A 25914-nucleotide genomic window follows, 5' to 3' on the forward strand; every position below is an offset into this window, starting at 1 on the left:
TACAGAGCTACACAGTTCACAAGATGCCCCCAGTCTGACTGGACACTCCACCACACCAACGTTATTGCTTCTAGATGAATGAAATTTCCCCAAACCCTTCACTCGTTCCTTCAGCAGCAGCCTTGGTGTCATTTATGTCACATTCCTGCATTCCCACATTAAGTGTGTTTGAGGAATGAGATGACTTCTTGTTTCCATCTTCAGGGAAGATTTCTCCCGAGTTCCCCTCGCTACTCTGAGCCTCTCTGGGCGTGCTCTGGCAGCCTCGGCTGAGGACAGGCTCCGTCTCTCCATATTCCTACAGCTAGGGAAAGTGGGAACAGCCCGGGGTGGTGATATCGCAGGCAGCCCGGTGTCTCCTCTAAGATGGCATCTGCTCACAGCCGGAAAAAAGTAGAGATGTTAGGACTGGGGACGTCGCCCAGGGGTAGAGAGGGTGAGACCCAGGATTCCATTTCTAGGATTGGAAAAAAAAAAATCTTTTGGTTTGAATAACTGAGGTCACCAAGTCGATTTGCTGATGGAATGATCAGCCCACTCAGAGGTCTCCAGCATTCCGCCAAGGCCACCTGGGTCGCCAGCAGCCCACCTACGTCTGTCTTTTCTCTGGACTCGTCCTGACCACCTGGTGTTGCACAGTTCTCTGATTGCTCCCCAGGCCCCCCTCTCTGCACTCCTCTATCCCTCCTCACCACCGTGTCCTTGAAGTCCTCCTGCCTTCTGTCCCACCCACCCGCTACCCCCAGCACACACTCCACTTCTCCAGGAACCCTTCCCAAGGCCCTGACCAAGGCAGCTCTTCCTTTCCAAACCATGGCTGCACCTGTCACTTTCCATCTACAACCCAGGTCCACCCTCCATCTTGACCACCTCCTGATCCGACCTGCATCCTCCTGACTCTGCCAGCCCGGGACCATGATCCTCACCTGGACTGCTGCAAAGTCCCCTCATCACCCTGCTCCAGTCAGGCCCCTCTAGACTAGGTCCCACCCGATGCCCCTTCCTTCCAGCTCGCCTCACCCAGTCCCAGTGCTCCGGCCACACGGCATGACCCCATGGTTCCCAGATGTCCCGTGCTCTCAAGCTGGACTTTCCCACAGCTGTTCTCTTTGGCTCATGCCCCTTGCTGCCTGATGTCCACCCATCCTTCAAAGCTCATCTTGCACCTATTTCCTCCCAGACATCCTTCCTGGGTGACTTGTTTGGTGACCATAATTATGTGGTCCATCGAATCTTCTTTGAAGTAATTTCTTTTTAAAATTGTAAAATAGAAATTGTATCTACGGTATACAATAAGATATTTTGAAATATGCCATACCTCGTCAAGTGGCTAAGTTGAGCTAATTAACATGCATCAATTCATATACTTCTCTCTTTTTAAAATGACTGTTTTAAATGTACAGTATGTTGCTATCAATTATCGTCTCCGTGCTGCACAACAAATCTCTTGAACTCACTCCTCTTTCTAACTGAAATCTTGAGTCTTCCGATGAGCGTCTCCCCAGCTCCTCCACAGAATCTCTGTGACTACTCGGTGGTCCATCAGTTCTACAAAGGCCTTCCCTGAGCCCCTAACACTCTACACCAACTGGATCTCCAGCCCATTTTCTACCGAGATTCCTCGAGTTCAACAAGCTGCAGCCTCAAAACCCATAAAGGGGTGGCTGATGGTACAGGGCTCAGATTGTTCAATAGCAGCAGCTGCTGGGCTCCTACTGTCAGTGGGTGTTTTGCCAGGGCCCAAGGGATACGGTGCTGAGCACAACCGAAACAGCCTCTATTAAGGAACTGACATCTCAGTGTGAGAAGACCAAAATTAAGCAAATGAAAAAGTCACAATCTTATATCAGGGAAATGCCTCAGAGGGGAACAAATGCTACTGAGGGACAAGGGAACATGAAGGTGGGGGTGTTGTTTTGCTAGAGTTTGGAGGACTCAGTGGTAATGTGGCATTTGAGTGGTGAATAAAGGAAAAGAAGGAATAAACTCTGGCCATCTGAGGGGAGAGAGTTGCAAGAAGAGGGAGCAACCAGTGCAAAGGCCCTGGGGTGGGAGCCAGTTTGATTTATTTCAGGAAGAAAAAGAAGACCAATGGGCTGGAGCAGAGCCAGAGCACAGGAAAGTGGTAGGAGATGAAGTATTGAGGCTGAGAAGGGTTGATGGGACAGGGCTCATGTGGGGCACTGCATGCCTTCATAAGCACTTCTGCTTTTACTGAGTGAGATAGGGAGGCTTGAGAGGGGTTAAGGAGGGGAGTATGGATGAGATCTGACTTAAGGACAAAAGGATCAGTCCGGCTGCTGTGTTGAGGACTGACTGGAGGGGGCAAGGGTGGAAGCAGGAGTAGTCTGCAGGCTACTGCAATGGTCAGGCAGGACATAATGCAGCTGAGTACATTCATTCATTGAGTCAATAAATGAAAGAATGAATAAATCACTGCTTTTGTCATTGGCTACTGAAGTTGTCAGCATTGTATTGATATAAATAATGCTATAAGCAACAGCTTTGTGTATAATGATTTTTTTGTTGATATTTTATTCTTGTCTTTGTTTTCTTTTCCCCTCAATATAGTTTCTCAAATGGAAAGCTGCTTGATCAAAGAGGAGAACATGTCCATGTCCTGAAAACACACTGTCAAATTGCTTTCCAGGAAGTGTAGAAGGGCATTAACACTTTGAAAAAATGTGCTAAACTGCAAAGCAGAAAATCCTCTTGTTCCTTCTTCCACGTGAGCCTCGGGTTCCTTCTCTGCTAAGTGATGCTCAGCTCACCTCGCCGGCCCAGGCTCGCAGCAGGGTGACGGTGGTAGAGAATGGGTACCCAGGCTGTTCTGCTGGTAGAGGCAGGAGCTCAGCCAGGCAGGCTTCACCGTACCCCTGCCTGCAGGGAGGAGAGAGCTGAGCAGCTGCCAGGTGGACTGGGGCAGGGGTCCGTCCGCTAACACCCCGCCCTGCCTCCCTTGTCCTTCCCTCCAGCACCATCCTTTCCGGCCTGTTCTCCTCCTGCGCAGAATCAGCACTATATACTTTCATCGTTTTAGGTTTTTTCAGAAGATCCCCATCAATCTAGTTGCAGGCTTTTGAGACACATCGTGCTCTCCCAAGCACTAGGTTTGTGTGATTAGAATATTTGATGCTGGTTGTGATGGCCAAATCCTCTCCTCCTCCAAAAAGCGAGAAAGGCAATTTGAAATGAGGAAAGGGAAGCGTGTTAGGAGCAGGGTGGGGGATGGGAGGAAGCTCAGTGCCACGTCACATTTCACCCAAATGGAGGTCAAGACTTTTCCCACTCGGAGCAAAGAAAGCGCTGTTGCAGATGGCACCTCCTCCCTGCAGTCGCAACAAAACCCTGTGGGAAGGGGGTTTGGCTTTTTTTTTTTTTTAAGTGTTTCTTATGGGCTGCAAATTACAAATTATTCTCTTCTCCTTTCACCAAATAATCAACTGGTCCCTGAATCTGAAAGCCCAGCACAATTTAGTTTGAGTCTCAAAATGCCAGGTCGGTTCAGCCCCATGAAGGCTGTTCAGCTTTTAATTTCTGGAGCAAGACTCAGCAAACAGTAAAACACTTTTGTGGAGCTGTGAAAGTTGAGCTTCGCTGTTTGATAAATGAGCAGACGGGCAGGCAGCCCCTCTTTCTCTTTTTGTATGGATTCAATGAAGCCTGCCTAAAGAACACCACATGCTGTTCTAGCTACTGATCTAACATTCCGCAACACCCCAGCCTTCCAAATTCCCTTTAATTACTCGGGAATCCCACCCTTCTCTCTTTCAGCCTGGGCAGACAGAGCTGGGGGTTCTGGGGCCGGGGGGTGGGAAGCAGAGAAGCGCTGGAGAAGCTGCTGGAATTCTTTGAGGTGGTGGTCACGTGACTCATCTACACCCTCCAGGTTGGAGGAAACCCAGCCTGCGGGACACCCACACGTGAATTTCATGGGTGCCGTTCTTAAAGAAATATCAGTTACAGGCTAGCATTTGGGAAATGACATGTCTAAACAATCGCCCTCCTGTAAGTAGTGAAAAGAGGGACTGACATCCACTGAGCATCGCTGGGGGCCAGGACTAACCAAGAAGTGTTATGCTCAGTATTAAATTTTATTCTAGAAAAGCACTGGAGGAGAGGACGATGGTGCCCATGTTCCAGGCGAGCACTGGGAGCTAAGGCAGCTCAAGGCTGCTTGGATTCACTGGCTCTGCTCTCCTCTACCTGGAGTCAGCAGGTGTCCACCAACTGCATGAATTCCTCAAGTCCTGTGTGGCATTACACCAAAAGACACCTCCAGAGCCACATAAGGAAGCCACGCATCGCATCGCGCTACAGTCCTCCTCTGTTGGTGACCCTAGGCTGCATTGTCTCCATCAGTTTGATCTCCAAACTTAATCACCAGGTTTTTGGTTGTTTCCATAAATTCGATCCACCCTCAGTAGACAACGATTCTCCAACAAGAAGTGATCTAAAAGAGATTCCAGGGTGAAGGAGGACGAACAGATCCCCACACGCGTGGGAGGAGACAAAGCTCAGGTGTTGATCAAGAGTCAAGAAGGCTGAAAACAGCTTCCAGAGAGGCTAGAGGTCCAGTTCAGGGGTCTTCTGGGTGTGGGAAAGAAAGGCGTTTCCAGTAGAAAAAAAAGCAGAAGCGGTTCCTATTTTATAACCAGGTACTGCAGAAACCTTGTGTCTTCTTATTATGAAAACACTTCAGACATGATTTTTTTGAACAAGTGAATGAGAAAAATGATCAGGGAAAAAAGTTAGTTAAAGGGGTCTAATTGTTACAAATTATCTGGAAGCGTGATAGTCATTTTCTTTTTGGATTCTAAACCTAGTCCCTTTCTCAGAGGAGAAAAAAGCCTGAAGCCTGGTGGCAGGACGAGGACTTTGAAACGTCCTACCTGGATGCTTCCATCTTGAAAGGAGCGTTTGCCAGAGGGATTCTGCTAAACTGAACTAACGCTACCCAGTTAATATTCTTTTTTTTTTTTTTTTGGTAGCATTTCCTGGATGTAGCACTGGGGGATTAAAAAGGTAGGTGCTTCAGGTTCCAGAGGAAATTTCCCAAGGGAAGTTTCATAATTTCCATAAGAAATTCATACCGAGTGCAATGAGGCAGAAGTAGCATTTCAAATCACATGTGTGGATGGATGAGGATTCTGTTAAAATCCAGGGCTACACAGCTTACCGAGAACCCATTAGTTATCCCTTGAGTGGTATCATGGGAGGAGGGCAATTGCAAGAAGTCCAAAAATCCCCATGTGGACCCCGTATTGTCTTGGGCTGGCTGGATCAGGTGGCACACGTGCATGAAAGAAGACAGTCACCACACACTGATTTAGCTAGAATGAGGTGAGTTACGTAAGATGCAGGTTAAGTTAAAAATGGAATAATTCTGTAGATGATAATAAGAGAGGGTGCGGGAGGAGATGGCAGTGTGTGTGTGATGTGGGAAATTTTTAGAACAATTGTTCTCAAAATTGTTCAGAAGGAAGAGCATCCAGAAGGGTTGGGACATTGATATGTTTGTGATGGTATATTAAAAACATGATGTACTAAAGTAAAGGAGTGTTGCTGTAATACACTGAAATCTAATTATAACCAACATGCACTGAGCTTTACATTGACCTGGCCCTGTGCTAAGCAGTGTCTTTGTGTGTGTGTGTGTGTGTGTGTGTAATCCGCAGGGAGCGGATTACAGGGGATTGACCACTGAACCACATCCCCATCCCTATTTTGTATTTTATTTAGAGACAGGGTCTCACTGAGTTGCTTAGCACCTTGCTTTTGACGAGGCTGGTTTTGAACTCGCAATCCTCCTGCCTCAGTCTCCTGACCCACCGGGATTGCAGGCTATGAAACCACGTCCAGCTAAGCAGTATCTTTAAAATTGTCATCTCAGCAATTCTCCAGATGATTGCTCTCATTATTCCATTTGATAGTTGAAAAAACTGAGGCCCAGAGATATTAAGAAATTGCCTGAGTTTATGCAGCTAGTAAGTGGTAGAGCCAAATTTAGCCCCAAACAACTTGACATCAGAATTTTTACAAAGCACTACACTGAAAAAGAATGAACAAAATATGCAATCTGATGTGAAAGCCAATATTCTGACTTAGTCACTCCATAGCATGTACCAAAGTTTAAGAAAAATATATGCAAGAATTTAAAGTTTTAAAATAGAAAAAAAAATTCTAGCTGTGTCATTATTTTTTTTTCTTTTGTAAACTGCAAAGGATCCCTCCAGAGTACCCTCATCTTCTGAAGGTGACCATGAAGTGACACAGAAGTTAGAAACCATCTGCAGATGTGCTAGTGACACACCATCCAAAGATCAGGACTAGAGGCAAGATGGGCAGATTGAAGGGACTCTCAAGGGACAAAGCCATCATGTTAATGGGAGGACGCACTCATCGCCATTCCAGGTGCACACAGTGCTGAAGCACAGGTCCACAAAACAGGACTTTTCCTCATTGCTCAAGGATGACCAGCAAGGAAGAAGGGGACAAATATTGGAGGAAGAGCCACATACAGCCCCACCTGCCAATGACCTCAAGGCCTCATTGGAAAAAGGCAAGATATAAATAAGCTAAACTGTACAAGGACAGCTTACCTGTCAGCCGGCTCCCTTTCATCTTGCCTCTTGTCTCCACTGTTGTCTTTCCACCACTCCATCCTGCCACCAAGTCCAGCCCTCGGGAGTCCAGCCCTGCCCCTAAATGCATGAACTTGGAAAACCACTCAATTTCTCTGGGTCTTAATGATCTCATCTGAAAGGTGAGATCACATCACCAGATCTCTGAATCTCAGTAACAGATTAAACTCAGACATATGGAGACTGGCATGTATTGGCTAGGTGTGGTGACACAGGCCTGCAACCCCAGTGGTTCAGGGGGCTGAGGCGGGAGGATCACGAGTTCAAAGTCAAAGGCTGAAAACAGCTTCCAGAGAGGGTTGGAAGCATCTTAGCAAGGCCCTAAGCAACTCAGTGAGACCCTGTCTTTAAATAAAATATAAAAAAGGACTGGGGATATGGCTCAGTGGTTAAGAGCCCCTGGGTTCAATCCCCAGGAACCAAAAAAAAAAAAAAAAGGAAAAAGAAAGAAACTGATATGCATTAATGAATTATCCTATCCATTCTAGGTACCTTTTTTAGACTTGAATGGAATTGAGCATTCTGAAGCATCAATAAGCTTTCAGGGGAGGTATATTTTTGAAAATAAATGGTCTCCTTATGTACTTAAAGGACATCATCACAACCACCTAGTGCCTATCTATAAATCGGCCTTTTCCTGAAAAGATCGACAACTTGCAGTCCATAAATCATGTCACCATCATGCAGTCTTAGATGATCATAAGTGCAGAATATGAGCTTTACAGATGGTTCCCCATTTATGATGGTTCAACTTCAGATTTTTTTACTTTGAGCTGGTGTGAAAGTGACACACTTTTAGCAGAAACCAATCATTGAATTTTTAACTTTGATTTCTCCTGGCTAGAGATTTGCTGTACAATACCGGGCTGTGATGCTGGGCACTGGCAGTGAGTGAGTGACTACCACACGGTCTTGTGGGGAAACAACCTATACTCTACAGTGTACTATGTTGCTAGCATTTTTGTGATGCAAGTATTCCATAATACATGAGACATTCAACACTTTTTTAAAAATAGGATTTGTCTTAGATGATATTGCCCATTTGCAGGCTAATGTAGTTTTCTGAGCATGCTTAAGGTGGGTTAAGTTAAGTTAAATATATATCAGTTTCTTTCTTTTTTCCTTTTTTTTTTTAAATGCATTTTCCATGTAGGGTATCTTCACTTCTGATGGGTTTATCTGGATGTGACCCCACCGTAAGTCCAGGAGCACCTGTAGACCCTACACACTTTCAGGATCCTGGGTTCCATTCTATAGATGTGACATATAAGAGGTTGCATGGATAACTGGAATGCTCTTATGTGGACAAAAATGGCTGGTTGCTTATCCCTCCTTCTTACTGACCAATAGTTTTGTTTCCAAGAGATAACAGACTACATTTTCCTGCCTCTTTGATAGCCCAGGGCAGCCATGGAGAGGTAAGAGAGAATCACTAGGTTGGGCTCTGGGAAAGTTCCTAAAGAGGACTGATTTGGCTGGGAGTTTTGGGCTTTGCTCTCATTTCCTCTTTTTTCCTACTTATTGCTTGGAATGTGGCTTTGGAGTCCAGCAGCCATTTTGGACCATAAGGTGACACAGAAATCAGAAACCATCTGCTAAGAATGGCAAGCCATAAAAATAGGAGGAGGCTGAGTCTCCAATACTTTATAAACCTCTCTACATACAGCTGCGTCATCTTTTCCTAGATGTAGTTTTTATAAGAAAAATAAGACCACTGATTTTTCAAGTCTCCGTTTAGGGATGGGGAAATGTGAATTTTGCCCACATACCCAACACAATTCCACACTGATATACCTTCAGATTTCCACCCAGGGTTGACTCAAAGAAGAGGCTCCAATATTTAGCCCCTTTTGTTGCACTCTGCTATCAACAACATAGATCCTGAAATCAGCTATCACCTGGGAACAAAAAATAACATTTCTACTTCCAGTTTCTGGTTCCACATGTAAGGAGCTAGGGAAGTTGGTCACTCTGTCCCCAAAATAAGTAAAACCCTGAACAAACTGAAAAATCTACAACACTTTTTGGATTCTGGGAGAAGGACACAGGGCAAATGACTGCCCCCAAGACTGAAGAGACGTTTGGGGAGCTGCAACTGACTGGAACAGACACTCCTGAGTGGCCAAGACCCACTGCAGGGCAGGGAACCTGAGCTGGAACTGGTGAGTGGCTAAAGGTTCCGTGAGGACAAGTCTGAGAGCTAGAAAATGACTCTGGGGGGATCTGGTAACAGGGGTCCCACACAAAATGGTGAGTTTCCCCCCAGGAGCTCAACCAGGTTCCCACAGTAAATATTAAAGGAAAATCCACTCATGCTTCTATCAGTGGGGAAGGGAAAAGGAACCATTTTGTGATATGCCAGAGTACTCCCAAGGGCTGCCCTCGGCAGAAAACAGTAACTGAAGCTTAACCTTCTGGACTTTTATCAAAGCCTAACAAACCTGGAAGGAAGGGAAATAATCAACTCCAGTCAACTCCGGCCTTCTGTAAGTAAGAAGCCAACTCTGGCAGTCCTATCAGGAGGGTGGGGGAGAGCCCAGAAACACCTATGAAGTTCACCGTCCAGAGGTGGAGACTCACTAAAGGACTGAGACCTTTAGTCATAGAACCAGAGAACACTCCCCTGCCCCCCACACCCTACCACCACAATTCCAAAGGAATTTCTTTCAACTGATACCTCATGCCCAGGCAGCAAGTAAAAGTTACAAGGCAGACTAAAAGGTAAAAAAAACGACAATTCGAAGATACAGAGCAAACATTAGAATCAGACATGGCAGAGATTTTGGAATTCAAAATAATTGTGAATTACTTGCTAAGGGGCATCATGGATAAAGAACAGCATGCAAGAACAGATGGATAATGTAAGCGAGGGATAAAAATTCTAAGAAAGAACTGGAAAGATACACTAGAGAAAAAAAAATATTATAGCCAAAATGAATGCCTTTGATGGACTAATTTGGTGACTGGACACAGTTGAGGAAATTATCTGAGCTTGACAAACTCTGAAATACAAACTCTGAAAACAGAAAAGCAAAGAGGACAAAGATGGTGGGGGTGGGGGGAGAACAGAACGTCCAGGACTATGAGGGCAATTATGGAAGGTGCAAATATGCATAGTAGGAATATCAGAAGGAAGAGGACAGAAGAAATATTAGAAACTACACTGGGCTGGGATTGTGGCTCAGCGGTAGAGGGCTCGCCTAGCACAGGTGGGACCCAGGTTTGATTCTCAGCACCACATAAAAATAAAGGCATTGTGTTGTGTCCATCTATAAAAAAAAAAAAAATTATTCTCTCTCTCTCTCTCTAAAAAAAAAAAAAAAAGAACCTCAGTGACTGAGAATTTCCCAGAATTACTGTGAGATGATAAATCATAGATGTAAGAAAACGTAACAAAACAAAACAAAAAACCTTGGGTGGGGGAAATCAGAGGGAAAAAAAATCTTACCTATAGAAGAACAAAGATAAGAATTGTATCTGAATTCTCCTTAAAAATTAATTAATCAAGAAGAAAGTGGGATGGAATGTTTAAAGTCCTGAGAGAGAGAAGAATTCCACCAACCTAGAATTCTGCACACTGAAAAATTGTCCTTCAAGAGAGAATAAATAAATAAATGAATAAATAAATAAAAAATAAATAAATACAGACCTTCTCAGACAACAAAAATTAAGGGAATTGACTCCAGTAGATCTACCTCACAAGAAATGTTAAAAGAAATTTCTTTAGAGAGAAGGAAACTGATACAGATCAGACTCTTAGACCTACATAAAGGAAAAGTAGTAGAAAAGGAATAAATGAAAATAAAATTAAAATTTCTAGTTATTAATTGATCTAACAGCTACTTGGGAGGCTGATGCAGGAGGACCACAAGTTCAAGGCTAACCAGGAACTGTCTCAAAATAAGATAAAAAGGACAGGGAATATAGCTCACCAGTAGAGCACTCACCTAGCATGCACAGGGCTCTGGGTTCAATGAGCAATAGTGTAGGGGGGAAGGTATAACTGATATGGTTAAAAAAAAATAAAGGAAGCGGGGGCTGGAGATATAGCTTAGTTGGTAGAGTGCTTGCCTTGCATGCACAAGGCTCTGGGTTCAGTCCCCAGCACAACAATAAATAAATAAATAAGAGAGAGAGAGATTATCATACAAAATGCCCAACTAAAACCACAAAGGGTAGAAAACGAATAGAAGATAGAAATAAAAACACAACAAGGGCAACAAATAGAAAACAGTAACAACTATGGTAGATATTAATCCAGCTGAATCAATAATCACTTTAAACACCAGTGGTCTAAATGCATTAATTAAGACAGAGGTTGTCAGCATGGATCAAAAAACACAGTCTGACCATACATCACCTACACAAAGCCTATTTAAAATATAAAGACATATAATGAAAAGTAAATGGATAAAGAAGAAAGTACTAAGCTAACACTCATCAAGAGAAGCAGGAGTAGCTAAATTCATTTCAGTCAAAACACACTTCAGGTCAAGGAAAGGCATCAGTGATACAGGAGGACATTACATAATAGCGGGGTCAATTCTCTAAGAAGGCATAATAATCCTTAAACTGCTTGTGCTTAACAATAGTGCACTTAACTACATGAGGAAAAAATATAGAATAGTGAGGAGAAATTTAGGAATCCACTATCACAGTTGGAGATTTCAACACCTCTCAGGAACGGACAGATCCAGCAGGCAGAGGACCAGTAAGGACACCATGATCAGGGGAGGGATATAATTGAGATTTACAGACTACTTCATCCTACAACAGCAGCACACACGTTCTTCTTCTCAAACTCACATAGAATGTTCATACCTTCTGGGTCATAAAAGTACAACTCAACAAATTTTAAAGACTAGAAATCATATAATTATTTTTATCAGGCCACAACAGAATTGAACTAGAAATCAATAACAAACAGATAACTGGAAAATCCCCAAACACTGGGAAATGAAGCAACACACTTCTAAACAACACACAGGCAAAAAAATAAATCCCAAGAGAAGTTTAAAAATATAAAATAAAACACATCAAAATTTGTAGGATGCAATGAAAGCAATGCTTAGAGGAAAATATATATAATTAAATGCATGTAATGGAAAAGAAGATATATCTAAAACCAATATTTAGTTTCCATCTTTAAAAAACTAGAAAGAAAACAAAAGAAGAGCAAATTATATCCAAAGCAAGAAGACAAAAAGGAATCATAGGAATCAGAGGATAAATCATGGAATTGAAACCACAAATCAATAGAGAGTATTCACGAAACCAAAAGCTGGTTCTTTGAAAAAAATTAATGAAATTGATAAGCCCATAGCCAGACTAAGTAAAAGAGAAGGCACAATTTCTTATATCAAAAATGAAATAAGGGACATCACTACAGGTCCTACATAGCAAAAGGAGAATAAAGGAATGACTTTATGCCCATTAACTTGATAACCAAGAAGCAATGGGCAATTTCTTGAAAGACAATATTTGCCAAATCTCACATAAGAAGAAATAGACAATTATATATCTATTTAAGAAAGAGATCAATGATTAATAATCTTTCAAAACAGAAGGCACCAGGCCCCAAATATACTCACTCATGAATTCTACTGAACATTTAATAAAGAAATTATACCAATTCTGTACAAATTCTTTCAGAGGATGGAAGCAGAGGAAATGCTTCCTAGCTCTTTCTATGAGATCAGCAGTATCCCAACACCAAAATGAGACAAGAACATTAAAAGAAAATCAGAGACAACATTTCTTATGAATATAGATGCAAAAATCCTCAACAGAATATTAACAAATTGAATCCAACCACGTCTAAAAGGAATTTTATCTCATGACCAAGTGATCTAAAAGGAATTTTATCTCATGACCAAGTGATCTAAAAGGAATTTTATCTCATGACCAAGTGAGATTTATCCCAGGCACACATAGCTGATTTGACATCTGAAAATCAATTACTATAATCCATGATGTCAATGAGCTTAAAAATTATATGATTATAGTAATAAGTGTAGAAATAGCATTTGACAGAATCCAATACCCATTTATGATTTTTAAAAAACTCTGCGAACTAGACATAGAGAAGAACTTCCTCAACTTGATAGAGGGTATCTACAAAAAGCCCATAGCTAACATCATACATAATAGTAAGAAACTCAAAGTTTTCAATGGAAAGTCATTCTCTTTTGCCACTACTTTTCAACACCCTACTGGAAGCTCTAGCTAATGAAAGAAGACAAGAAACAGAAACAAAATATATGAATTGGGAAGGAAGAAGTAAAACTTTGTTCACAGATTACATGATTGTCTATATAGAAAATCTGTCCAAGATTTAGTTAAACAGAAAACAAACAAAAACCTCCTAGAACTATAAAGAAATTACAGCAAGGTTGTAGGATACAAGGCTAATATGCAAAAATCAATTGCTTAGGAGTGCTTGGGAAGCAACTTGTGAGGTAGAGGTGTTCTTTGCTCGAAGCCCGAGTTCCCGTTTATCCTCTGGGAAGGCTTACGTAGCTACTGGCTAAATGCACTGATGCTCCATCTCAGTGCAAGTTGAGTTTTTGTTTTAGAGTCTCCAAAAGACAGTGGAAAAGGAGAAGAAAGATGATTTTGGTAAAATTAAAATAGCCATTTCAACTTCCATGAGTCTCCCAGGGCTGCAGGTTGGGGGACGGGGACACTCAGTACTGGGGTTTCCCAGAACAGACCTCCCTAGATCTCAGGCTGCCCCTCGTCCCCTCCTATGGGGGCAGCAGTTCCTTCTCTGCGCCCCTCAAGTCCTTGCATCCCTAGCTCAGGAGGCTCACTTGCCATCTTCTTTGCAGTCACTCTTTGTCCCCTCTGCAAGGCTCGTACCTCAGGGCCCACTCCTTCACCGTGGAGCTCAGCTCCCAGCACTGGGAGGGCAGGGCCCACGAGAGACATGAGATGAGTGAATATTGAACAAATGGGTGGACTCAAGTACTGAGGAGGAAGCAGAATGGGCAGCGCTGGCGAGGGTGTTCACGGCACCATGAATGTCCCAGTGGGAAGACTGGAGAGGGCCTTTCTCCACTGCAATGACCAGCACCCTTACCCCTTGAAGTATAGAGAGGCTGAGATTTCTTTTCCAAATTTCACTATTTAGAAGGTCATCAGGTGACAGTTATTGACTTTATCAAAGTCAAAAGGACAAAACCTGCCTCCACACATACCCACCCTGTCTCCGAAACAACTTATTTCATGTAAATGAGATGGTTAAAGGCATGGAACCTGGGTCCACATCCTGAATCCATCACTTACTTGCTGTGTGACCTTAAGCAAGTCACCTAATTCCTCTGGTACTCATTTACTCACCCACAAAATGGGAATAATTATTGTTCTTACCTGATAGAGATTTTGGGGGGATTAGGTGAAACTGACATATGAAAAGTTCTTAGAACAGTGCCAGGTACACATAAAGCCCTATGCAAATGTTTGCTATTTAATTTTATGAGTAAATTTAATTAAACTTATTTAATTAAATGTTGCATCTAAATTAGACAGAGCTAGACACTTCTATCATCTATTAAAAAGAATTGCCTATTACGGCTGGCTATAACTCAGTGGTAGAGTGCTTGCCTAACAGGTATGAAGCCCTGGGTTCACAAAAAACAACAACAATGAAAAAAAAACTAATTGTCTACTAATAAATCATTTTCAGCTTAGGCAACTGAGCTGGGTATGATGTCATGTGTATGCTAATCTTGATCCCTATCACCTTGTGTTTGTTTCAATTTATTGTTCTGTTGTTCTCTAAAAATTTATTTCACTGCTTTTGGGGGAAAGCTAGAGTTATATTTGGGAAGTGTTTTTTCTCAATCTGATGAGCCTGGAGGGACCTGTGGCAGGGGGGAAAGGTCAGGGGGAGCAGATCAAAGCATGTCCCCTCCCTCACTGCAGGTCCCCAAACTGGGCCCAGTAGAATGGAGAGGGGAGGGAGAGTTTTGAAGTGGATGGGAATTCAGTTTTAAACTGGAGAACTGATCTGGACTGTTAGCGCCTTTGAGAATCTAAATTATTGAGAAGAGGCTTGTCCTTATAATCAATCACCAAAAAGCTCTTAAATCTGCCACGAAAGCATCGGTTTTCAGGAAGAGAGGTTAGCGACAGCCAAACAGAACACAGCACAGTGGCCTTCTGCCTGTGCTTCTTGGAGTTCACCTGTTTCACGGTTCCGCTTGCTGGGGCTCCTCTGAGGTCCCTAAGAAGCAGTTTAACCCTGGAAACGCAGTGAGCTGGCCCCAGTCCTTCTACACTGGGGCTGCGGGTGACTCCCCAGTCACCTGAAGTGCTGCAGCAGCCCCAGGTGGGGTGAGCAGGAGGCGGGCTAGAGAACACTTCAGCAATGGGACCAGAGCCACAGGCGCTCTCCACAGGGTCAGCCAGGAAGAGCAGGGAAAGGCCCCACCTGACTCCAGTCCCCTTCCCTCCACCGCCAACTCCTCCACAGCCTCCGGCCCTCATCCCGAGAAGCCAGAAAAGGAAAGGGCCTGACCCACTCTCTTTCCCAGGGCAAATTCCAAGCCATTGGACAGCGGAAGCTCCAGCTTAGATGTGAGGCTGACCTTTTACGTGGGCCTGACTGGACTTTTTAATAGCCAGGAATGAGTTGTAATTATCCAACCAAAACAGATGTGATGGCTGAACAGGGGATGGGCTGTGGGATTTCCCTCCGTGTCATCCAAGGGCAGAGGAGGAGTTAGAGCTTTAAGGCAGCTCTTCATGGTCAAGGCAGCCGTTTCCATGTGTACCTCGGCCAGCCCACCCCTACTCAGTAAAGGGGCTGCTGGACATGGACTCAGGATCCATTTCCCATGGCTTTCACACAGGTGGGACATGTTCACATGAGTCTCACGGTCCCTGGCGGGAACATTTATGTAAGCCAGTCAACCTTCAGCACGTATCTGAGGGCTTATGAGGTGCCAGGCCCTGCTCTGGGGGTTGGGGGATGCCTAAAAAAATAAGAAAGGCCTTGTGGAGCTTCCACTCCAGGGGAGGAGACCAGCAAAGCAAGTAATGACACAATGTTATATAGACATACACATTCAGATGTGTACATATGTCACACACATACACAAACACACACATACACACATTTGCTGTTTTTTCTCAGTCTGACAAAGTCTAGAGCAGCAGGAGGGACAGGTACCTTATGGTACACACACACACACACACACACACAGATAGATAATACATGTCTGTATAAACACATATACATGATACAACATATATATACCTGGGGGGATAGATCATATAGTGATGAGTGCTATGAAGACAAAGCAAGTAGAGGAGGTGGGATGAAGTGGGACTAATTTTAGATTTCTTCCACTGGCAGAGCATGTCACAATTTTGAACAACGGTGCCACAAGCTCTGTCTTGTTTTATCCCTAGAGTCACTTGGTGAGGGCCTAATCCAGTCTGAAGGTAAGGAAATGGGAGCTCAGCAAAGTTAAGTGCCTCCAAGCCAGGTGACCTTTTATCACTCCAGCCAACAGCAAAAGCAGGCGTGACGCTGGTGTAGCGCGAAGCTTCGGCGCTCCCTGTACATCCTAAGTTAACTCTGGAACCAAAGTCAGTACAACATTCCTGGAAGCCAGTGTCATGGAGCGTGGCCGTGGACTGGGAAAGGGGCTTTACATTTCAGAACTTGCAGCAAAGCAACTGATGCCATCCATTTCATCAAGAGCAGTGTCCCCACCAGACCCCAGGGACAGCATTGGTGCTGTCACCTCAACCCATGGGCAAGCTGAATGGGGACTACTATCAATATATTTTCTCTCTAAAAATGAATTGAAATACTGAATCTCGCCTGCTCTGAGCTAAGGGTTTGTGGCAGAATCGCAAAAGGCTGTCCACGACTGCATCCCGAGGCAGAACATTCAGTCCTTCTCTCTGGGGGGGACGAAGGCGACACCATGCTGGCCCTTCAGGGAAGGTGAATGGATCTTGGCTTCCAGTTCAGCAAGCTCCCAGTGGGAACCCTCAGGAGGCACCTTCTGTCCTCTGAAGCTGGAAGGACAGCCCCAATCCCAGCGTATTTCAACTTGATGGTGAGACAGCCGTAGAGAGCTCTTAATACCATTCAAGTATGACTTTGCTTTTGGACTGAAGATAAGACTGTTTGGATGCTTTTTTAAATGGCCATTTTGGAAGCACTATAATTTGTTTTAGGGAGGAACTTATTGTTTGGGAAAATATCTTGAAAAGCCATTTGGTGTAAGTGAAGCCTTTATGTGGGCAGACATATCAACAGGAACTAAGGATCTAAGAAGACAGGAAATTTGATAGGGTTTGTCCCAAGAAGGAAGGGGAGAGAAAAATGAGAAAGAGAAGGGAATGGGAGAGGAGAGGGAGATAACAGAGTGGAGAGGGGCTGGGACCAATGATGGGAGAAGTTGAAGACCAGTAAACCTCCACTGCCGTGGGAACCTGAAGAAAACTGGCAGATGGGGGATGTCTATCTCTGTCCTCCTCTGGCATGGCAACCCCCCTAACAAAGTCAGCCTACTTCTGTTGACTGCTTCGTGAAGAGCAAAGAGGGTGCCGTGTTTCATCTCTATGGTGTAGAACAGGGCTGTCCAATAGAACTTTCTGTGATGATGGAGCACCATCCAATGGAAGCCCCAGTCACAGGTGACTCCTGAGCAGAAGCAGGTGGGTCATTGTGACAGCTAGTGAACTGGGTTTTGGATGGCCACATGTGGCTAGGAGTACTGTACCAAACAGCACAGGGGTAGAGAAAGGGGACATCCACAGAGGGAAGAGTCGTGCATCACAGTGATGCTGAGAATGTAAGCACCTTGGAATCTGCTGAAATCCGGGACAGACTAAAACGGGAATGGAACTTGGGGGCTAGTTTTACCTGGAACATGAGGTCAAGGAAGCTCCAGGCTGACATTAGGGATACCGAGTATTTGAGAAAAAAGAAATTGAGGGCCTTTACATAGGCAAATTGAAGTTTCTAAAAATGGTGAGAGTTTTCTTTTCTTTTTTTTTCATTTTCCAGAATCTTAGCTCATGAATGTGTGTTTACACCCGTGCACAAGCATCTCATGAAGACTCTGTAGCACCAATAGCTGTGATGGCTGGCATATGGCAGGTACTTAATAAATGGGTTACCAGATGAGTGAGTGAACGGTACGTTCCATTATCTACCAACATCATCTCCCTCCATCCTACAACATCCCCACAAGGAAGTGGAGTCGCAGAGGCTGAGAGGCTGAGTGGCAAGTCCAAGATTCCCCGTCTTTTGGCTCCCCCAACTTGCCCCTGCATCCAAACGCCAGAGGCCTTCTCTGGCCTCTCCAGGGTGCCTGCCGAGAGGAAGGGCGGAGATGCCAGGGGGAACTGCAGCACCACGACCCCTGGCGAAGCTCTGCCGTGACCCCCTTCACAGTGTGCTCTGGCGTCCCCGCCTGCCAGGCTGCGTTTCTTTCTGGGACCCCTACCACTAGTTGCCACGGTGCCTGCCACCAAGCCATCTCTTCAACACTAAGGGACTCAAGAGATAAATGAATGGAAGAGTAAAGGAGGTTTCTCCATTGACTTTTTAGAAGCTTCTTTCAGTTTGGAGAAATAACATTAATGCCTCACAAAAACATGTTTCCTCCCGAGTCCACCTCAAGCATCTTCCCATTCACTGAATGAAGTCAATTCTCAGCCACTCGGTTTTGGGACTCTCCAGCATGTTTGGCTCAGACCTGACCCTGCACTTTTATTTTATTTGTTTGTTGATTTATTTATCTATTTTCCTGTGGATGATTTATCTGTTGGGGAATCTGAAAAGGGAATTCCTGAAACTGGCCTCTTTATGCCATTTCAGTCCTTGATAAATCCATATTCAGAAAACTGGTAAAGAACGGAGTGGGGAGCAGATCAAGCCTGCTACTTCTTGTTAGCATACGCCCTAAAATTACAGTTTTTAAAAAAGCTAATAAAAGAGCTAATACAAGAAAGAAGAATTTAGGTGTACTGACTCACATTGAATGGGATTGTGTGTGTGTGTGTGTGTGTGTGTGTATGTAAAATCCAGACTTCCAGCCATAAACAAATAAGTGATGGAACTTAAAGAATGCACCAACAGCTTTTATTGACCTGTCATAGTGGTCAGTGCTAATAATTTTCTGCATATATAGCCCTAAGCATAGAATATATTCTTATCATATGATAGATAGTGTCAGGCTTGCAGTGATGTTACCGAGAATTTTAATCCTTGCCAAGGACTCCCAAACCTCCAATCTGATGATACAGAACCATTTCCCAGTTTCTCCAAAGTATTTGTGTTACTAAGCCAAGCAGTTTGCCCGACCCTGACTCAATTGAGATACACTTGATACACTCAATGTTTCCCACTCAGAAATTAAATACAGAGGAAACTCAAGTGGGACATTTACTTCTAACTTTAAACCATTTCTCAATTGTTTGAAAATTTTTATAACCAAGTACTTTAGCATTACTTTGCTTTGGTATTTGATTTGAGATTGTTTTGTTAAAACTGTTTGAATTCTTTTCATGAAAATATTACAGTAAAGCATTTATTTTGATAACTTTAACAAACAAGAACAAAAATACTTTAAAATGCTTAAAGACTGCAAAGAGAACTCAAAGTTTCTGGGGGCAAGGGGTGGGGTGGGGATCAGCCAGGTGAGGCTGGACTCACCTTCCCAAAGCTGGCGGCATTGACAGGCTGAGTATCATTCTTCTCACAGAAATCCAGGTAATGCATGTAGAGGGCACTGCGGGGAATACAGACGCCCTCCGCAATCTCATAGTTCTCCTCCAGCCTAGGGGGAAAAAAAATGTCCAGTGAGTGATAAATGCGTCACCTTCCCCAAGCAACAGGGGTTCTTTCTTTCCAGTCTTCTTTTGGAGCTGGACAGACCTCAGAAGTCACTCTCCTCCTACAGATGGGGAAACTGGGACTCAGGAAGACAAAGTGAGCTGTGTCAGGTCACACATGGAATTAGTGACCTTGCACTAATCAGGATCAGAATCCTGCGCCTTTGGGTATGATCTCAGCCCACTTTTTCAGTCCAAATCCCTAGATCCTCTGCTCCTTACTCTCATTGTCCTTCCTGCGTTCTGGCTAGATCAGGTCCCCCCAGACTCCCAAACTCTTCAGGATATTGCAGACAGCCCGCTCTGCCAGGCTTCAAAAACACAACTGTTTGTGGAGCCATTTCTAGTGGGTAGAAGCCAAAGGATGATGATGTCACCATCTTGGAGTGTCTCGGTTGACAAGAGCAGCAAAAAAGGATTGATCGTCTGGGGAAACAGATGCCCAAGTAGAGATTGCAGAAAGAGCTGGAAAGACACTAACCCTCTGAATGGAGGGAGGATTAGTGTCACAGTAGGGAGGTAAGCCCTTGATTACTTTAGGATCACCTTCTCCTCTGCTGTATAAGGATTAATGACCCTGTAACCAATACCTTCTCAATGAGTACAGGTTAGGGGATCTGTAGGAGAGAGTGCTCTAACTGGATTCACATCCCAGCCTTGTCACTTGCAAGTTACTTAACCTCATGGCCCAATCTCCCTTCGGAGGTGATGATTTGTAATTGCCTGCTAAGGTAACGGACTATCAGACGGGATAACACATGACATGCATTTGCGAGGTGCCTAGCGCACACGTGGGAAATGCCCGGGGAACCTCATCATCTCCACATTTCATCTCCATAAACATCCCAGGCTCCCATCTGTCCACACTCTGGGATATTGAAGATATAAAAGAAAAGTAAAATTTTTTTTTTTTAATTTTTGACCCAAACACCCAGAAGTTAGGCATTCAGATGAATCCTGTGCCCACTGTCACAGATACTTTGGAAGGTTAAACACCTCTTCCAGTAAAACTGCTGTGGCACTTGACAACTTGGGAATTTCTCTTTGGACCTTGTCTTCAAAGCCTGGGGCATATACTGTTCAATAAACTCACCAACAGAAAAGATTTCTCCTTTGATCATGAACTGGATTTTAGGAATCAACCCAAAGCCATTTGGAACTGAGTCTGGGGGATCAAGTGGCAAATAGTTCTTTCCTCTCAAATTTTTTTTTGTTTTTTTTGGGGGGGGGAGAGGGGATAAGGCATGACTCTAAAGCACTGAAATAAATGTCCTCAAGTGGCTTCAAACTCTCTCTGAGAGCACTTGCCAAAGAAGTGGTCCAGCACTGTCGTAACTCAAGTGGAATGAGGACACGGCCTCCCAAGGTGCCCACTTGAAAGGGCAGCGCTCATTCAGCTCCTTCCAACATGTGGTTGAAAAAAAAATCATTTCAATCATTTCATACTGAAGCCCCATGTATGAATGCAACCCTAGGGTCACTAGGGTAAAGAGCGAAGCCTAGTGCAGAGTGGTCCCAATCATTTCATCCATTGCCACCTCTTCTGGGAAGGGGAACACTGAGTGACCCCTGATAATTTTCAGAAATGCTCCGGGAGATAGTTTATATCTTCCTTTCTAGGCGACCAAATGCACTGAGACTGGGAGAATGTCTTGTGAATCCTTGAAGTCTAGCATATTCTCCTTGGCACACAATAGATGCTTAATGAGGGATGGACAGATCGTTTCAGTCATTTACTCATTTGACAAATTTTTATTGATCTCTTATCACCTGTGAGGTTTGGGGGACATCATGGTGAGTAAGACAGTCCTTGCTTGCAAATAATGAACAAATTAATGGTAGACAGACGGACAAAGTCATAGTTAATCTATAATTCAACACGTATTTGGGAAGTGCCAGGCAGTATCTTGACATTAGGAAGTAGTGGTGAGTGAAAGACATGCCTTGTCCTGAAAGGGCTTACGTTCCAGTTTATGTGTTCCCCCAAGTACAAATTGGAACTCTACCTGGGTTTCCTTGGGGGAAACAGGTTTCACACAGAAAATAGGTTTCTTAGGATTGTCCCAAGCTTCGGGTCCAGTATGGGTGAAAACCGGCCTTTGAGGTTAGCCTGGACTCCCACCTGCCATTCACAGTATTATTTCTCTATAAACAAGTTCACAGGTCCAAATAACCAGCCTAGGCACAAACTCATAGGGGCCATTGGAATAATGCAGTCTTCACAAACTGGGGTCTCACAGACGTGCTTTGTTTGAACAGTATTGACCCAACTTTTAAAATCCAGGACATTTCACATAAGAATCTGGATTTCTGGCTTCTTGTGAAAAAACAGATCTGGCAACCCCAGGCCCATATTCCCGCATGACAACAATTGGCCGTGGTTAGATGTGCCCTGGAGTTGGCCACAGTCCTCACTCCTCCCTGTTTTTCTTACACCAAGTCTATTTTCTGTTCCTTGCCTGGCTCCGTAGGCACTTGTGTTGGCATAAGGCATGACCTATGTCCTAGTTCATTTTGCATTTTATTTAGGGAGAATTATACACAAGAAATAAGAATATTTAAGTACTGTGAACTCCTGACTGTAGGTGCACCTGAAGATGGGAAAACTGTTGTGTAGGTGAGAGTAGATAAAGTTTCATAGAGGGATTGTGGTTGAAATTTTGCAATGACAAATAACAACTGGCATTTGGTGAGCTCTTACTAGGTGCCGGGCGCTGGGTAGGCATGACCTCATCCGATCCTCACAATGCCCATGTGAGGTAGGCATTATATCTGTCTTTCAGATTAGGAAACGGAAGCTCAGAGAGTGTAACTCATTTGCTAATACAGTCAGGAACAGAGTCTGTCTGATGTGAAACCTCTGTGGTATTCTGCCATGGTAGTGGGAGGGGGTTCCTGGCGAGAGGAACAGCAAGAATGAGAGATGAAATGTGCCCTGGGCCTTGGATGATGAAGACGGGGGTCTGAATGGGAAGGAGGATTTGTGAAGGAGTACCTAAAAGGAAAGACCCTTGGGGGGGGCTATGGAGAATCTTTAAATGCCCCACAAAAGAATATGGCTTGGCATCTCATAACTGGCAGTTGGGGATTGCTATAAAAATGTTGTTTTCAGAAGAAGGCAGTGGAGTGGTATTCAGAGAGGATTAAAAAACGTGACAACAGAGTGGTTTAGACAATTCCTTTACCACTGTGACCAAAGATGTGACAAAACAATTTTAGAGGAGGAAAAGTTTATTTGGCGCTCACGGTTTTAGAGGTCTCAGATCATAGATGGCTGACTCCATTGCTCTAGGCCCAAGATGGGGCAGAACACCATGGTGGAAGAGGAAAGCGACTCTGGACATAGCCACCAGGAAGCAGAGAGAGAGAGTGAGCTCCACTCACCAGGGCCAAAATATATACCCCCAAAGACATGCCTCCAGTGACCCACCTCCTCCAGCCACACCATACCTATAGTTGACACTCAGTTAATTCCTATCAGCAGATCAATGCACTGATTAGGTCAAGGCTCTCATAACCCAATCTATTTCATTTCTAAACTTTTTTTTACACTCACACATGAGTTTTTGGGGATACAATAATAATAATGTCATTGATAGCAAAAACAACTACCATTAACTTAAAGTTTAATATGTTCTGTTTGTCAGCCATGGGTCAAAGATAAAAGAACGTCAAAAACTAAAAAAACAAAAATAAGAGCAAAAACTCCCCAAGTTTCATAGGTTGCAATTTTGTACTTGAGAGTTTCATTTAGCAATCTCCTTAAAGATGGGTTCTATTTCAACACTTTAGATCATTGTAGTGTGGAACATTTTCCAGTCTAATACATAGACATGAACAGCCGGGCAGCTGGAACTTGGTGCATGACGTGCTGTGGGGAGGATGAAAGTATCCCTTTTTGCTTATCTATGCTGATGACTTCCTAAAGTTCATTTCTGTCAGAAGAATCCATGGATGTGTTCAACAAATATGTACTTCAAACCATTCAGAATTCACCTTATGTATGATCCCTTGAAATGACAGAGAGCCAATTCTATTTTTTTTTCTTTAAGCATGGTCAATTTATTCTTTGGCAAATCACTCTGTGCCTCTAAGGTAGGTAGCCAAGATGGACTAGCAAGGGGATGGATGGATGGGTGGATGGATGGATGGATGGACGGACAGACAAGTGAGACCAGGTAAGAGCTCAGGCAAGACATGATAGGCATGGACGGAAGTAGTGGCTGTGGTGACAGAGATAACATGTAGGGCATGGGACTCCTTCCTGTTTGCAGATGTGAGGAGGGGAGGGAACCAAAGCAAGATCTCAGATTCCCGACAGGGCCAAATGGGTGAATGGCGCTCCATTATTCATGGTTTAAAATGCCCAAACTGTCAAGCTCTGGGAGGAAAATGCCTTCAAATGTAGTGTCAAAGAGCATGGGTTCCCAGGTAGATACCTGGTTTCTTCATCCATTATTTATTACTTAAGCCCCTGTGTCTGAGTCCCTATTGTTGTTCTTGTGACCCATTTGTTCATTAGATCTGGCCAAGAGATCAAGATTTCAATACAAGATCCTGGTCATAATACTCCACATCAAATGAACCCATAGCAACAACCAACTATTTGAATCCGATGTGTGTAAGTCACAGTTCACACAGGCTCAACTAATTAAGCAGTTACCTGTCAAAGCCCGGGGCCTTCCAAGTAATGACATTTCCACCCACGTTTTGTTCTTATCGAAGCTTCTGAGCCTCAGAGTAGCCAGGCGGCTTATGACTATGAAGCATTTTAATAAGCTGTATGAACGAATGGGTGTAATTGACGGGGAAGGGCACCTCTGGGGCTTGAGGGGTTTCTACAGGAATAGCCTCCTCACACCTTTCCCCAAACCACCTCACAAAATCCAGAGGCCGCGCGTGTGCCGGAGTTGCTAATTGGAATGTCCGCTCCCTGACCAAGGCACAGCAGAGAGAAAGCAGTTAATTACTTCTCTTCATATCTGATGATGAAATTTCCCCTGTCTGCCTCTTTTAGAGGACATCATTAGTCTGACAGGGTGCACAATGCTCCATTATACCTGGTTTTTTTTTTAATGATCACAAAAAAAAAATTCCTGACTTGTTCCATTTTCTTATCTTCTGCTTAACCACTTGATCATATTTGAATTGAGCCCATCCTATTATGGAGACATAATGAAGCGGGTCTGGAAGCTCGCATGAGTCATGACCTGAGGCGTGTGTTTTTAAAAGCTCATCAGGGCCTTCAGTGTGCGGCCTCCTAGGATGCACAGAGGAAGTTTCATATGGGCATTTGACTATGAAGAATAAATGTTTTGGCTCCCACCATCACGCCCGCCTCTGTCTCCAGGATAAACTTGTGATTTCTCATATATGCACAAAGCTGTATGTTCTAAGCATCCACTTCTCAAGTCCTTGTAGACATGTCTAGAGTGGACATTTTTCTTCTATTTTACCAGAAGTCAACATAAATTTTTCTAAAGCCACTTATCACAGAGATCTGAGACTGTAAACTATGCAAAAGAGAGAGAAAGAAAAAGAGAAAGAAAGAAATGAAGGAAGGAAGAGGAAGGGAGGAAGGGAGGAAGGAAGGAAGGAAGAGAGGAAGGGAGGAAGGAAGGAAGGAAGGGAGGGAGGGAGGAAGGGAGGGAGGGAAGGAGGGAGGGAGGAAGGAAGGAAGGGAGGGAGGGAGGGAGGGAGGGAGGAAGGAAGGGAGGGAGGGAGGGAGGGAGAGAGGGAAGAAGGAAGGAAGGGAGGGAGGGAGGGAGGAAGGAAGAGGAAGGGAGGGAGGGAGGGAAGAAGGAAGGAAGAGAGGGAGGGAGGGAGGGAGGGAGGAAGGAAGAGGAAGGGAGGGAGGGAGGAAGGAAGGGAGGAAGGGAGGGAGGGAGGGAAGAAGGAAGGAAGGGAGGGAGGGAGGGAGGGAGGGAGGAAGGAAGGAAGGGAGGGAGGGAGGGAGGGAGAGAGGGAAGAAGGAAGGAAGGGAGGGAGGGAGGGAGGAAGGAAGAGGAAGGGAGGGAGGGAGGGAAGAAGGAAGGAAGAGAGGGAGGGAGGGAGGAGGAAGGAAGAGGAAGGGAGGGAGGGAGGAAGGAAGGGAGGAAGGGAGGGAGGGAGGGAGGGAGGAAGGGAGGGAGGAAGGAAGGATCTGCTAAGCAATCAAGACAAGACAAAAGTCTAAGCCCATCAACAGAGGATGGGGTTGTGGCTCAGTGGTGGAGCACTTGCCCAGCATTCACAAGGCCCTGGGTTCAATTCAATCCCTAGCTATGCAACAAAGCCACCTGCTCCCTCCTCACATAGCCCAGTGTCTCCTCAGGGCCCCTCCAGGGGAACTGGGCTGCCCGAAATAATCCCACAAGAGACAGAGACCCCTTTTTGTTTGGGGTCCTGTGACAACTCCTCTGACTGT

At 44.4% G+C, this 25914-nt stretch overlaps 1 protein-coding gene across 4 annotated transcripts in view; it reads right to left on the reverse strand.

Moving 5' to 3' along the window:
• Nucleotides 1–25914, reverse strand: part of Rfx4 (regulatory factor X4) — a 161675-nt gene that overhangs the window by 78917 nt on the left and 56844 nt on the right. For all 4 annotated transcript variants that reach the window (XM_078052893.1, XM_078052892.1, XM_078052894.1 and 1 more), the window contains one exon: nucleotides 19330–19453. In XM_078052893.1, coding sequence (XP_077909019.1) covers nucleotides 19330–19453 — 124 coding nt within the window. The remainder of the gene's footprint in view (nucleotides 1–19329; nucleotides 19454–25914) is intronic.

Source organism: Ictidomys tridecemlineatus, chromosome 6, assembly GCF_052094955.1.
Source record: "Ictidomys tridecemlineatus isolate mIctTri1 chromosome 6, mIctTri1.hap1, whole genome shotgun sequence".
Classification (NCBI taxonomy): Eukaryota; Metazoa; Chordata; class Mammalia; order Rodentia; family Sciuridae; genus Ictidomys; species Ictidomys tridecemlineatus.